This window comes from Hemiscyllium ocellatum, chromosome 2, assembly GCF_020745735.1.
Source record: "Hemiscyllium ocellatum isolate sHemOce1 chromosome 2, sHemOce1.pat.X.cur, whole genome shotgun sequence".
Taxonomy (NCBI): domain Eukaryota; kingdom Metazoa; phylum Chordata; class Chondrichthyes; order Orectolobiformes; family Hemiscylliidae; genus Hemiscyllium; species Hemiscyllium ocellatum.
Window position 1 is genome coordinate 94,081,426 of NC_083402.1, and position 13,780 is coordinate 94,095,205.

Here is a 13,780-nt window from a genome sequence, read left to right on the forward strand (position 1 = left end):
ACTCCCTAGGACCTTACCATTAAGTGTATAAGTCCTGCTAAGATTTGCTTTCCCAAAATGCAGCACCTCACATTTATCTGAATTAAACTCCATCTGCCACTTCTCAGCCCATTGGCCCATCTGGTCCAGACCCTGTTGTAATCTGAGGTAACCCTCTTCGCTGTCCACTACACCTCCAATTTTGGTGTCATCTGCAAACTTACTAACTGTATCTCTTATGTTCGCATCCAAATCATTTATGTAAAAGTAGACGGCGCAGCACCGATCCTTGTGGCACTCCACTGGTCACAGGCCTCCAGTCTGAAAAACAACCCTCCACCACCACCTTCTGTCTTCTACCGTTGAGCCAGTTCTGTATCCAGATGACTAGTTCTCCCTGTATTCCCTGAGATCTAACCTTGCTAATCAGTCTCCCATGGGGACCCTTGTCGAATGCCCTACTGAAGTCCATATACATCACATCTATTGCTTTGCCCTCATCAATCTTCTTTGTTACTTCTTCAAAAAACTCAATCAAGTTTCCCACGCACAAAGCCATGTTGACTATCCCAAATCATTCCTTGTCTTTCCAAATACATGTACATCCTGTCCCTCAGGATTCCCTCCAACAACTTGCCCACCACCGAGGTCAGGCTCACCGGTCTATAGTTCCCAGGCTTGTCTTTACCACCTTTATTAACCAGTGGCACCACGTTTGTCAACCTCCAGTCTTCCGGCACCTCACCTGTAACTATCGAAGATACAAATATCTCAGCAAGAGGCCCAACAATCACTTCTCAAGCTTCCCACATTGTTCTTGGGTACACCTGATCAGGTCCTGGGGATTTATCCACCTTTAATCCTGAGGATTTATCCATGTTTCAAGATATCCGGCATTTCCTCCTCTGTAATCTCGACATTTTGCAAGATGTCACCATCTATTTCCCTACAGTCTACAACTTCCATATCCTTTTCCACAGTAAATACTGATGCAAAATATTCATATAGTATCTCCCCCATTTTCTGTGGCTCCACACAAAGGCCGCCTTGCTGACCTTTGAAGGGCCCTATTCTCTCCCTAGTTACCCTTTTGTCCTTAATATATTTGTAAAAACCCTTTGGATTCTCCTTAATTCTGTTTTGCCAAAGCTATCTCATGTCCCCTTTTTGTCCTCCTGATTTCCCTCTTAAGTATACTCCTACTTTCTTTAAACTCTTCTCAGGATTCACTCAATCTATCCTGTCTATAACTAACATATGCTTCCTTTTTCTTAACCAAACCCTCAATTTCTTTAGTCATCCAGCATTCCCTATACCTACCAGTCTTCCCTTTCACCCTGACAGGAATATACTTTCTCTGCACTCTCTTTATCTCATTTCTGAAGACTCCCCATTTTCCAGCTGTCCCTTTACCTGCAAACATCTGCCTCCAATCAGCTTTTGAAAGTTCTTACCTAATACCGTCAAAATTGCCTTTTCTCCAATTTAGAACTTCTATTCTTTTCCATCACTATTTTAAAACGAATAGAATTTTGGTCGTTGGCCTCAAAGTGTTCCCCCACTGACACCTCAGTCACCTGCCCTGCCTTATTTCCCAAGAGTAGGTCAAGCTTTGCACCTTCTGTAGTAGGTACATCTACATACTGAATCAGAAAATTGTCTTGCACACACTTAAGAAATTTCTCTCTATCTAAACCACTAACACTATGGAAATTACTCACATTTGCATTATCTGTGAAGGGTAAAAAATTTATTTACCAAACATGTGAATGAATATCTATCATACACACAACCAGAACATTTCAGTACCCCAATCTGAGCTTCCACCACAGCAGTGAGACATTGAGTTTCTGCTGTTTCTACCACAACGAAAGCTAAGACACCAATAAGAGACATGGTTGATTCTAAGACTCTGTTGATGGAGTTGGACAGCTGGAAACAATAGGCTTCAATCTCTTCACTATGCCTGTGTCAAGTTGGTGCCAATTTATCACATGGAGAAAATGAGGACTGCAGATGCTGGAGATTAGAGCTGAAAATGTGTTGCTGGAAAAGCGCAGCAGGTCAGGCAGCATCCTGCTCTTTGGATGCTGCCTGACCTGCTGCGTTTTTCCAGCAACACATTTTCAGCGCCAATTTATTACAACAAATGAACAGTACTGGAAGTGTTGACTGCATGTTGCATTCTGTACAATTAGTGGCAGCAAGAAGTTAGTATTTTGCCTGAAGTCTATTAAATTGTCACAAGTTAATTTTTCAAAATGTTTCCTCACATCCATTTTCAGCAGATGACAAGCTTACAGCCCAGTACAAACAGGAAACACAATTTAAAGAAAGTTTAAACACCATCTAATATTGGGAAAATTTGGTGAGTTGTTACAGTACATCTTGTAGATGGTACACACTGCCACCAGGTCATGAGATTAATTTTGAATTATTACAGTAAAGAGCCAGCATAGACACACTAAATGGAATGATTTTGGTTGTGTTGCCCTCTGTGATTTTGTATTATTTATTGACATGGATCAGGAATACTAAAGTGTGAAATGTCATCATTTCACTTTTAAAAAAGTGTTCAGCAATTTTCTTTTTCTGTGGAAAAAATGTACTCAGAAGAGGCAGGTATGCTGTTTCTACTGATTATGTCATTCCCTGTGTTGCACAATACATTTTCAAAATAATTTACATGGTTGTGCTGTTTTTTTTTCAAATGATATTTAGAACTCTTCCATGGTAATATATAAACAATCTATTTAATGAATAAAAATCTGACACAGTGCCCTCTATTGACCACATTCATGGAGGATCCCTCGACTCTCCTTCACTTTACGTAGTTCTCCTGTGAATTTACCTATCGTTTCAAAGACAGGTATTTCTCAAAAGGTTATTTATTTACCATATCTGCCGAGTGCATGTCTCCGGTCTTCACTGTGGTTTTCGCCCAGATCTGGCCCTTGATAGTAGCTTTGATCTTGTCCAATGGCTAACACTGGCTACAGTAACAAAGTAAAATTGTTCAACACTAAAGGGTTCCATGCCTAAAACAACACAGAGTAAGAAAGAGTAAAAGAATACAAACATTTCTTTCTTTGGAATGATATCCGTTCTTTTTCTTCCCTAACTTGAGTCTCATGCAGATGTTGATTATACTTAACTGTTTATTTTTCAATCAATGGTAATAAAAATGCAAAAGGATTTTGTAGTAATGGGTGAATGTAGTATCAATATTTTATGCAAATTATCAGTGTTGCTCTGTGGCCTTGTTCTTCCTCTTTAAATGACCACATTTCTCCTTACATGATCCCTCATTTCCACTATTTAGTTCAAAGCCTCCAGTACTGTCCTTTTATGTGACTCACCAGAATACTAGTCTCAACATTGTCCGGGGGAAGACCATGCCACTGGTACAGTAGTACTTTCCCCAGTACTGGTGCTAGTGTCCTATGAATCAAAATCCTTTTCTATTATGACAGTCTTTAAATCATGCATTAAAATCTCTAATTTTATTCACTCTATGCCAAATTGCTTGTGGCCTGGGTAGTGATCTAGAGAGATTATCATCTCTCTGGTTTTATATTTTAGTAAATATCGGAGGGTGGTGGAGGAGAGCTGTTTTTCAGACTGGAGACCTGTGACCAGTGGTGTTCCGCAGGGATCAGCACTGGGTCCATTGTTGTTGTCATTTATATAAACAATTTGGATGAGAACATAGGAAGCATGGTTGGTAAGTTTGCGGATGCCACCAAAATTGGTGGCAAAGTAGACAGTGAAGACATTTATCTCAGAGTACAGCAGGATCTTTATCTGGGCCAATAGGCTGAGAAATGGCAAATCAAGTTTATTTTGGATAAATGCAAAGCATTGTATTTCAGTCAGATCAACAAGGACTTATACAGTTAATGGTAGGGCGCTGGAGAGTGAGAGACCGAGTGGTTCAGGTCCACAGTTCATTGAAAGTTGCAACACAGGTAGTCAGGATTATTAAGAAGGCATGTAGCATGCTTGCTTTTGTTGCTTAAACTTTTGAGCATAGGACTTGGGAAGAGAGTCAAGAGTACGGTGCTGGAAATGCACAGCAGGTCAGGCTGCATCTGAAGAGCTGGAAAAATCGACGTTTCAGGCACAAGCCCTTCATCAGGAATGAAGGGCTTTTGCCCAAAATGTCGATTTTCCTGTTCCTCAGATGCTGCCTGACTTCCTGTGCTTTTCCAGCACTACACTCCTGACGCTAATCTCCAATATCTGCAGTACTCACTTTGGCCTAAAGGACTTGGGATGTTTTGTTGAGGTTGTACATTGGTGAGGCCACTTTTGGAGTACTGTGCATAGTTCGGCTCACCCTGCTATAAGAAAGATGTTATTAAATTGGAAAGGGTACACAAATGATTTACAAGGGTCGTAGCAAAATTGGAGGGTTTGAGTTATAAGGAGAAGCTGGATAGGCTGCTAGTTCTTTCCCTGGAGTGGAGGAGATTAAGGGGTGGCCTTATAGAGCTTTATAAAATCATGATGGGCATAGATACAGTGAAGAGCAAAGGTCTTTTCCTGAAGGTAGGAAAGTTCAAAAGTAGGGGGCATAATTTAAAGATGGGAATAGAATGATTTAAAAGGGAGCTGAGGGATAATTGTTTCACACAGAAGGTGGTTTGTGTGTTGAATGAAATGCCTGAGGAAGTGCTAGATGCAGGTGTAATTCCAACATTTAAAAGACATTTGGACAGGTACATGAATAGGAATGGTTTAGAGTGATATGGGCCAAATGCAGGTTGTGTGACTCTTTGACTCTATATCCCCCAGAGCTGCACATACTCCCTTGATAGATAGCCACATAAAGCACACTTATTCGATACTCCTTGTTTCATTGCAAGTTCTTCTCTAAATACACATAGATGTCCCAAACCCTGCCACTGGACAAGCAACATAGTATTCAGGATTAATACTGTCAGCTGCAGAAAATTGTGCCTATTCCCAAATTATATTATCTTCTACTACCACTACATTTATCACATCTATTATCTTGTCCAACTTAAATGGCTCTCTGCACCATGTTATAAAATCATCCACCTTGCAGCCCTCATTTTCATTCAGACAAACCATAATCTTAGCAGGACTTATACACTTAATGGTAAGGTCCTAGGGAGTGTTGCTGAAAAATAGAGACTTGGAGTGCAGGTTCATAGCTCCTTGAAAGTGGAGTCACAGGTAGATAAGGGTTGTGAAGAAGGCGTTTGGTATGCTTTGTTTTGTCAGTCAGAGTACTGAGTATAGGAGTTGGGAGATCATGTCGAGGCTGTAGAGGACATTGGTTAGGCCACTGTTGGAATATTGCATGCAATTCTGGTCTCCTTCCTATTGGAAAGATGTTGTGAAACTTGAAAGGATTCAGAAAAGATGTATGGAATGAGCTGCCACAGGAAGTGGTGGAGGCTCGTACAATTGCCACATTTAAAAGGCATTTGGATGGGTATATGAATAGGAAGGGTTTGGAGGGATATGGGCCGGGTGCTAGCAGGTGGGACTAGATTGGGTTGGGTATCTGGTCGACATGGACGGGTTGGACCGAAGGGTCTGTTTCCATACTGTACATCTCTTTAACTCTATGACTCTAAGAACAACAAAGCCATTGGTTAATTGCAAAGGTTGAAAGTCTACCTTTTTAATCCCCACACAACTTCACTTAGTCACACTCGCTTGTACCGACCACGGACCACGTAAGAATACTCTAGGCCAAGAGTTACAATTCTCTTTTAAAACAAAATCTCTGGGCAACTTACCCTTCCTTGAGGCTTTATACTGTCTGTAGCTTATTCAATCTTAACTAAGGTTTCTCAAGCCAAAAACACTTAGTGCATATATGGTCACTGTGGATCACACTGGTGTACACCAGTGCCCACGTACTACGCTTGTAATGCATCATCTGTTCTGTCATATGTCTTGTGTTTTAATGACCAAATCAATTATTCTTTATTTAAATCTTAGTTGCTGCCTCTAGTTTTGTTCCAATTAATTCTTCCCTAGACCCATTCTGGTCAAGACCTCATCATAGCCTTGGTTCAAATATGGACAGCTTCATCAATGATGTTTGATTGATCACATTGCCAAATTTGATAATATTTTGGAGTATTCAACTGCATTTGCAGATCCACAGATTGTCTCCACAAGCAGCAAGAATAGGACTGTAGTCAGGCTTGGGAAGAGAAGTAGAAATCACACAAATGCTAAGCAATAACCATCTATGACAAAAGAGAATCTAGCAATCTCCCTTTGATGTCAATGTCATTACTGTCACTGAATTATTCCACTATTAACTTCTTAAGGCTTAGCATTAAACAGAAAATGGATCAGCTATATAAATGTTATAGCTATAATAGCAGGCTACGGACTGGGAACACCACAACAAGTACCTCATTGCCCGTCTCCCCACAGTCTGTCCACCATCTACAGGGCATGACTCACGAGTGTGATGGAGTAGTCCTCACTTGCCAGGATGATGTGGGTCTAACAACACTCGAGAAGTTGAACACTATCCAGGATGAAGCAGCCCATTTGTTTGGCACCCCACCCACCACCTTAAATATTTAATTTCCACATTACTGGAGCACCATTTCAACATGGTGTATTATCTACAAGATGCTATACAGCAACTCACCAAGGCTACTTTGACTACTCCTCCCTAACCTCCAATTTCCTAAGGTGACAAGGACAATAGGCAAGTCAATTAAATGATGTGCAATAAATTATTAAATAATTCAACAAATAATATCCCCCATAAAAGTCTCCTAGACAAATTCTTCAACACATATTCACAGCCACCCCTTTCAGCTTTCCATCTCACCTAGTCTCATTGCCTGCATAGTTTCACTGACAGATAAGATCACATGGGCAGAATGGTGGCTCAGTAGTTAGCACTGCTGCCTCACAGTGCCAGGAACCTGGGTTTGATTCCAGTCTCAGAGGACTGCCTGTGTGGAGTTTGTACATTCTCCCAGTGTCTGCATGGGTTTCCCCCAAGTGCTCCAGTTTCCTCCCACAGTCCAAAGATGTGCATGCTAGGTGAATAGGCCATGTTAAATTGCCCATAGTGTTAGGTGAATTAGTCAGGGGTTAATGTAGAATAGGGGAATGGATCGGGAGGGAGTTACTCTTTGGAGGGTCAGTGTGGACTTGTTGGGCCGAAGAGCCTGTTTCCATACTGTAGGGAATCTAATCTAAACACTTCTTAAATTATTCACCACCCACATAGCCTCTCTATGCTCTGAATCTTTTACTCTATAGCTCCTTCACTATCATTCTGGAAGAAACAACCTTGTGATTCACTCACAACTGCACTCAAGTCCTCAGTCATCGAGATGGTAGCTTTCCATTCAGCACAATAGTTATCCAACTCCTGATTTACTCAGTGATGACTGCGCCTTCGCTTTTGGTTTCCTAGTCCCCAAGAAGACATTCTCTGTCATCCTGGCCATTTCTCCTGGTATGGCCTTTTTCCATGCCAGTTTGAGTCCAAGGGATGCATATCTGGTGAACTGCCTTTGCAATTTCCCACCTTTCCACTACCCACCAGGGCAGCCTGCTTTTTGCTTCTTTCATTAGTTTCACATGACTCCCCTCACATCCTCTCTAAGCTCATCTTTTCAAGAGACTGATCTCCTGTTACAATCATCCTATTCTCTCTACACTGCAGATCAGCTAACTTCTCTTCCAAGACCCCATGTTAGCTAATATTGTAAGTGCTGTCTCTCTTTAGGCACTGCCACCCTTTCCCTTAAGTATGCCAATATCACCCCCTTCCTCAAAAATAATGTTTGATTCCGCCATCTTGCAAACTGCTCCTATCTCAAACCTCCCTTTCTTCTTTACAGTTCTTGAACATGCTGCTATCTACAAAACCTGTTCCTACCTTGGAAATCTTCAAACTTGGATTCATCCAATCAGGTTTCTGATCTTGGAGAAAAGTGACTTAACATGTGCAAATGTTCCTGATAGGTATAAATTCTCAACTCTGGTAACATTCTTGTAATTCCTTTTCTGCATGTTCTCCAGTGTTTCAATACTACTCTTCGTAATATGATTGAACTTTTAATTTGGAGAACTGATGTAGACACAATGTGTAACAATTCTGTGAATCTGTGCCTTCTGATAAAATGCAAACAAAATTGAGCAGGATGCTACAATAGCACTTAGCTTAACTGTAGAGAGGAAGAAGGAAATCCTACTCTCAGATTCCAATTCAGTAATCTTTGATTCTGGAGCCATCAGGTATGATGCCCATTGCTGTTTAGCCAACTGTTGCTCACCATTTAGGCTCATATCTGAACAAAAGTCATTTGCTAAAACAAAAGAATAGTTGGAGTATATAGAACACCACTTATTGCTAAACTGGTTGAGACAATCCAACACACTGCAGACAATCAATGAAAGATTTGTTATTACCCTCTCTGAGTATATAGGGCACTGTATTACTCAATAAGCCAATGCTGAATAAATAAAGCTATTTCTAATCAACAGAAGTAATGGTCATTTTAGTGACAGCTCTAGAAATGAATGTACTTTATATAGATTTTCTGTACTACTTGCTTTCACGTTTGGCATTTTGAAAGCCACATTAGAACAGAATGCACGGTGGTTGCTTGGAGCAATCTCATCACAATTAGAATAGTTAATAAGCAAAACATCAAGATTCAATTGTCTACCTTTAAGACTTGATTCAAGGAATTAATACTTTAAAATATATAAGCTAATAAAAATACATTGAGAAATGTGAATCACATAAAATTTACCAACCTGGTTAATATCAAAACAATGTGCAGGCAGACTCTGATTCAACCCTAGCTGATGAGTTTCTCTAAGTCGGACATCAATGAACCCACCAGAAGGAGGGATTTTCCCAGGAATACTGTTATAATAAGGATGCTCTGTTACCTCTTCATCTTCTCCACCCCAAATTGATTCTTCTAAATTTGGCATTCTGCATGAGATTGGAAAATGGTTGTTATGGTGTCACGCAGTATAAATAAAGAGTATTCAATGAAAATCTCACTATATGATTTAAAGCTTTATATTTTATATATTCAATTAAATGTTCTTGAAACCATATTCTTGAAAAAATACAGTGTTATATGAGAGTTGTCAAAATCATATAAATGACTTTTGGAAATTACTATGCTTTTTCTGTCCATGGGCAATGATTTTTCTTGTTGATGAATTTCATAACGAGATATTTGCATTCACCGCAGTAGAAACCTGACCTTAATGCAACTGTTTTGTTGACTTGCCATTGCCTTCCTCACAATTTTGAACTTCAGGGTACCTTCTTCCAGATGGGTTGCAACCAAGGCTAAAGAGTCCTATGTATGCATAAAATAGGGTTTTGCCACATTGCTCTCAAGTAATCCTATTGGACATAAACCCTGTATCCAGTATCAATACTCTGATTGCTGTTGCCAGAAATGGGGCCAAAATCCAAACTTGTTGATTCAGAGATGAGAATGCTATTGCTGAACCATTAGCCCCTCCTGTCTTTCTACATAATTAAAATTCTCAGAGATTAAATGACCTATCATAGGTAGGAATTAAATGTCAAGTAACACTGCTTTTCATTTGTCTCCAACAAATGTAGCATATATTATTGATGTAAATTAAATAATTGCACAACATGTACTCTATGTGCATTTCCAAAATAATACTCCTTGAAAGCAAAGCTACCCAGTGAAAACACAAAATGTCAGTATGGCTTACTTGGTGGTTGAGTCCTAAAGGACATAGCTGATAGACTGGATCTGTGGGGTGTGGTCAGGGAACCAAGAAGAGGGAAAAACATATATGATCCCACCCTCACCAACCTGTTCATTAGTCTACTCTCGATCATCATCAAAGTTATAGAAAGTGTCATCAACTGTTCTATTAAGCAGCACGTGCTTAGCAATAACTTGCTCACTGATAACCAGTTTGGGTTCCACCAATGTTACTGGCTCTTAACCTCATTACAGCCTTGGTTCAAATATGGAGAAAACAATTGAATTCCAGGTGAGGAGAAACTTGGCATCAATGCCAAATTTGACTGAGTGTAACATCAAGGATCCATAGCAAATCAGGAGTGAATGGGAATCAGAGGGAAATCTCTCCACTGGTTGGAGTCATACCTAGCACAAAGGAAGATGGCTGTGCATTTTGAAGGTCAGTTATCTCAGTTCCAGAACACCTCTGTAGGAGTTCTTCAAGATAGTGTCCTAGGCCCTACCATCTTCAGCTGCTTCATCAATGACCTTCACTCTATTATAAGTTCAAAACTGTGAATGTTTGTTGATGATTAGTGAATAGTGCTGACCATTATGCAATGATCAAATAATGAAGCAGTCCACACTCAAATGCACGAAGATCTGGACAATATCCAGGTGTGTTAGCCAGTGAAAAACAACATTTGCCAATACAGACATAATGGGTCGAATGATCACTTTTTGTATTGTAAAATTATATACTTTGATTTGTGCCACACAAATGTCAGGCAATGACAACCTTCAGCAAGAGAGACTTGTTTTCGTCCCTTAACATTCAGTGGTATTACAATTACCATTGTACCCTCACAATCCACATCGTAGGAGTTACCATTGTCCAAAAGTTAAACTGAACTAGTCACATAAATACAGTAGCTACAACTGAAAGTCAGCGTTAGGAATCCTGCACTGAGTAATTCACCTCCTAATTTCCAAAGCTTGTCAAATGTTGACCAAGCACAAGGCACAACTGTGTGAAATAATCTTCATTTGTCCAAATGAGTGTGTCAATGGTGAAGGGAATAAATGTATGTGGATCTGGTGCTAATCATGCAGGCTGCTTTGTTGTGGATGGTGTTAACGTACTTGTGTATTATCCATATTTAGCTCAGGTTAATTCTGGATGTTAGATTATAAGTTATACATATATAAGTAAAAAGTGGCACAGCACCAGGTTATGGTCCAGGTTTATTTGGAAATGCTAGCTTTCGGAGCACCGCTCCGTCATCAAGTAGCTATGGATTAGAATCATAAGACACAGAATTGATAGCAAAAGATCATAGTGTCATGAAACTGATACGATATATTGAACAAACCTAGAATGCCATTAATCTCAAGATTGGGATACAGGCAGATTCTAACTTCACACCTTTAATGCATTGTCTGAGCTGACATGTCACCTTTTTCTATAAAACTTTAAGTTAATGTGACTTGAAAGAAGTCTGGGATTTACATACTAATGAACTGAAATCAGCAACCCATTCTAAAAGATGAAAGACTTAACAGCAATCTAGATTTGCTCAAACATCGTGCCAGTTGCATGACATTGTGATCTTTTGCTATAAATTCTGTGTCTTATGATCCTGCTCCACAGCTACCTGAAGGAGCAGCGGTCCAAAAGCGAGTGCTTCCAAATAAACCTGTTGGACGATAACTTTGTGACTTTTAACTTTGTCCAACCCAAACCAACACTAGCACCTCCACATCATATATATAGTAGATTGTATTACTTTTCTGACTTTGTACAGTAACATTTCATGTTGTTTGTTCAAAACTATAGAATCTTATGGCTTTATTTTCTTAGTGAGTCCCAGGAGTTTAAACTTGGTCGATTTTAAACAAAAAGAAACTTGTCTTTAGCCATGTCATAACTGAAATTTGGCAGTGTGGTCTGGGATAACAGAAAATCATAATTACCCAAAGATATCGATTGCATTATGTTTGCCTTATTATCCACTTATTATCCAAGCATTCTAGTCACCAGAAAGTAATGGGATAAAATAGGACTGAAGAAGACTTTGATCTTATACTCATGGCAGGCTGATACAAAAGATGAAGTCACATGGTATCAGGGTAAGATGGCTAGATGGATATTGAACTAGCTCAGTCATAGGAGACAGAGGGTAGTGGTGGAAGATTGCTTTTCAAAATGGAGGGCTGAGAGTAATGGTGTTCCACTGGAATCAGTGCTGAGACCCCTGCTGTTCATGGTCTACATAAACGTGTTTGGTCTAATTAGTAAGCTTGTGGACAATACAAAAATTGGTGGAGCTGCGGATAGTGAGGACGATTATCAGAGGATACAACAGGATATAAATCAGTTGGAGGCATGGACAGAAAAATGGTAAATGATGTTTAATCCAGACAAATGTGAGGTCATGTATTTTGGAAGGTCAGGTATAGGTGGAAATTATACAGTGAATGGCAGAACTCTCAGGAGTATTGATTAGAGAAAGATCACTGAAGGTGACAGTGCAGGTAGATTAGGTATTAAAAAAGGCCTGTGACATGCTTGCCTTCATTAGAAAGTGCATTGAGTATAGGAATAGACATGTTATGCTTCTGCTTTATAGAACTTTAGCTAGGCCACACTTGGAATATTGCGTACAGTTCTGGTCACTACACTACCCAAAGGATGTAGATTCTTTGGAGAGGATACAGAAAAGGTTTACCAGGATGTTGTCTGGTATGGGGAATTTTAGCATTGAAGGAAGGTTGGATAAACTAGATCTGCTTTCATTGGAACAAAGAGGTTAAGGAGCGGCCGAATAGAAGTTTATAAGATTGTGCATGGCATGGCTAGAGTGGAAAGTAAGAGTGTTTTTTGCCCCAGGGTGGAGAGTTCAATTACTAGGGTAGACAGGTTCAAGGTGTGAGGTGTGTGGGGGGTGGAGTTTAAAAGAGATGTGTAAGGCAAGTTTTTCACACAATGGTGGTGAGTACCTGGAGTGCGTTGCCAGAGGAGATGGTGGAAGCAGACACAATAGTAGCATTCAAGAAGCACCTGGACGAATACATGAATAGGAAGGAAATACATAGATACAGATCCTTTAAGTGATGATGGTTTTAGTATGAAAGGGCAAAATGTGGCGGTGCGTGCTTGGAAGGCTGAAGGGTCTGTTCTTGAGCTGTATTGTTTTTTGTTCTTTGCTCTAATACATTGTTTCCATCATTATAACCAGGATTACTACAGATTGCAGTCCAATAATTTTGCAATAACTGACCAACCAAATGATTCCTGATTCTTTGCAACTTTTTTTTTTAAAGAATTGATATTGGTTCTAACTTTCACACTTGCCCAATGTTCTTGTCAGCAAAATAAACCTTACTCATCACCTGAGATTTTTTTACCGTTCTTCAAAAAGCTCAAACGGTTCCAAACCTCAGCAATTTTCATTTAAAATAGATAGGTTAAGATCTACAAATGTAACTTGTGGAGCTTGGTAAATCTAGCCATGGTTTGAGATGCATGTTTCAGTATGACTTCACTGACAATAAATTCCTTTTAATATAATGGTATAGTAATAAAAGATTCAATCACTTAAAAACCTATTCCAATCTTTGTAACAATATTTCACGCCAATGCTACCACATACTATTTGCTGTCAAAGCTGACATCCCTACCTTTGTCATCTCCAGATTCAACTACTCCAATTCTCCACTCTGTAAGCATCAGATCATCTAAATCATCACTGCCCAATATTTGAAAAATCAGCCCCAATCAACAATACATTTTTGATCCATCATTGTAATGTTCTCCAGTCATATAAATCTGCAAGGCCTCTGCATTTTTTGAACTCTGGTCCTTGGACATCATCCAACTCACTTATCTTACCACTGGTACCCTTGTGCTTTCACCTATCACCTAAACTTTGGAAATGATCATCTAAATCTCCCTCCTTCCTAATATCTTCATTCTTCACACAATATCAATGTTCATATGCTTATGCCTCAGGAGTTATCAAAGTTGAAAACACTGGTCACACAGTTTGATTGAATATTGATTATATTATTGGTGCTACAGATGA

At 39.6% G+C, this 13,780-nt stretch overlaps 1 protein-coding gene across 1 annotated transcript in view; it reads right to left on the bottom strand.

The window, feature by feature from the left end:
- Nucleotides 1-13,780, bottom strand: part of shc3 (SHC (Src homology 2 domain containing) transforming protein 3) — a 298,746-nt gene that overhangs the window by 56,319 nt on the left and 228,647 nt on the right. The window contains exons 8-9 of the mRNA XM_060841596.1: nt 8,764-8,947; nt 2,876-2,972 (exon numbers count right to left, since the gene is read on the bottom strand). Coding sequence (XP_060697579.1) covers nt 2,876-2,972; nt 8,764-8,947 — 281 coding nt within the window. The remainder of the gene's footprint in view (nt 1-2,875; nt 2,973-8,763; nt 8,948-13,780) is intronic.